General features: G+C 35.2%; 1 protein-coding gene across 1 annotated transcript; it reads left to right on the top strand.

The window, feature by feature from the left end:
* The first annotated feature begins 672 nt into the window (after window positions 1–672).
* Window positions 673–1,497, top strand: LOC132734579 (histamine H2 receptor-like). The gene has a single exon (XM_060721351.1). It carries the CDS (start codon window positions 673–675, stop codon window positions 1,495–1,497), a length of 825 nt encoding a protein of 274 aa, XP_060577334.1.
* The last annotated feature ends 289 nt before the right edge of the window (window positions 1,498–1,786 follow it).

Here is a 1,786-nt window from a genome sequence, read left to right as displayed (position 1 = left end):
GTATACCCCCCTTACAACTTTGTTGTGCGGGGGTATAAAAAGCCATCACAGAAATTATCATCCCTTATGCAATAGGTCTTGAAATTATCACCTTTACAATATTAAGGGCTTATACTATTCACAAATTTTTTACTGATAGCAAAAAGAGCCTTGATAATGTAAAATTTTCTATGTTAACAATAACTTTTTTTTCAAATCCATGTGACAGTTATAGGCCTTCGAGAGTCCTATCATGGACTCAAAGAAGTGTATAAAATTTATAATTTATTGTATAAAACTTCTTTCGAGGCCAGATGTCAATGGAATATAAAAATATCTGAGGTGTATGCAAACTTTAACATAAATTCTATGTGGAAAAAGGGGCATTTTTCTGTCAAAATGCTTGATAGAGTTAACTCCTCCTGTTTACAGGTTGGGGGCATGATGGTGAACAATTGTGCAAAGTTTCAAAACCATATGTCAATGGACTTTGAAATTCTTTGAGGTGGTACAAAAACTTTAAACATAAGTGGTTACACTGCCGCTCGGGTGACTTAAAGATAGCTCTATTTATTCTTATCAAATAGTCCAGCTAAATATGAGCATGGTGAGTTAGTTTATGAGAACAATATGAGGTGACCATCATAGTTTTACATTTATATAATTGTAATTTCAGATAACCACATGTGAAAAATGGAAACCAATGACACTGGAGAGTATTCAATTGCGGATGCTGTGACAATTGACCAGATCAGTACTACCGCTGACAGAGCTTCTGAAATCTTCACAAATCCTCTTGAAGTGACTTCTTTTATAATATGTGTGCTCGGTCTTATTGCAAACTGTCTTTCCATAATAGCGACCATTCACATACCACATGGTCAGTCGACACATTCTAAACTAATCATCAGTCTCGGTGTATCGGACAGCCTTATTCTCATCGCCATACTCTTACACAATTTAATGTACATATTTACATCATGGGATGCTTGTACAAAACTTACGAAACGTCTAATTTTAGACACAGCCCTTCTTGCAACACTTATAAACTTGTTTGTGATGGCCATAGATCATAACTTAGCCATTATGAAGCCCCTTCATTATAGACGTTTTATGTCCAAATTTCGTGGGAATTGTCTCATCATTTTTATATGGGTATTCAGCTTGATTATGGGTCTAACAGAAGTGGTTGTTGGACTGGTGACTAAAGAACAAATGAAACAACCATTTTGCATTGTAGTATCAAACGACGAGTTCGACATTGAACTGATTATTATTGGCGTAATTTTCTTTGTGCTTCTTGCTATTGTAGTGATTTACGTCAGGATTTACACCTTAGTCAAACAATTAATGAACAGAGACCGAATGATGCACCAAGATGAAATGCATAGCTATAAAGCAATTGTGACTACATTGCTTATTATCGGAACATTTACATTATTTTGGGCTCCAGATGGGATCTTTCAAGTTGTACATGTATATAAAATTGAAAACAGACAGGTTTTATGTCTAATATGAATGTTAAAAGATTCACTACTATAAATGACATGTCTTGTTTCTGCTCCCTACAGTTTTAATTCATTGGCAGATCCTTTAATTTATGCAATTCGTCTTCGTGAAGTTCAGCGTGGCTACAAAGTTGTGTTCTACAAGTTATTCCCGAGGTACAGATCATCTTTAAATGAGGAGGAGTTTCGCCACAATCATCTGTCATTCACATCATTCAGAAGAAATACAAATCCAACAATAGTTAATGATACAGTGAGCAGCCCAGATAGTCTGCAAGACAAAGTGTTTGAAAAAGCAT

The sequence above is a fragment of the Ruditapes philippinarum genome, unplaced genomic scaffold, assembly GCF_026571515.1.
Source record: "Ruditapes philippinarum isolate M1 unplaced genomic scaffold, ASM2657151v2 ctg4727_1_1_1_1, whole genome shotgun sequence".
NCBI lineage: Eukaryota > Metazoa > Mollusca > Bivalvia > Venerida > Veneridae > Ruditapes > Ruditapes philippinarum.
Note: the sequence above shows the minus strand (reverse complement) of the source record. Positions and strands in the feature narration are given on the sequence as shown.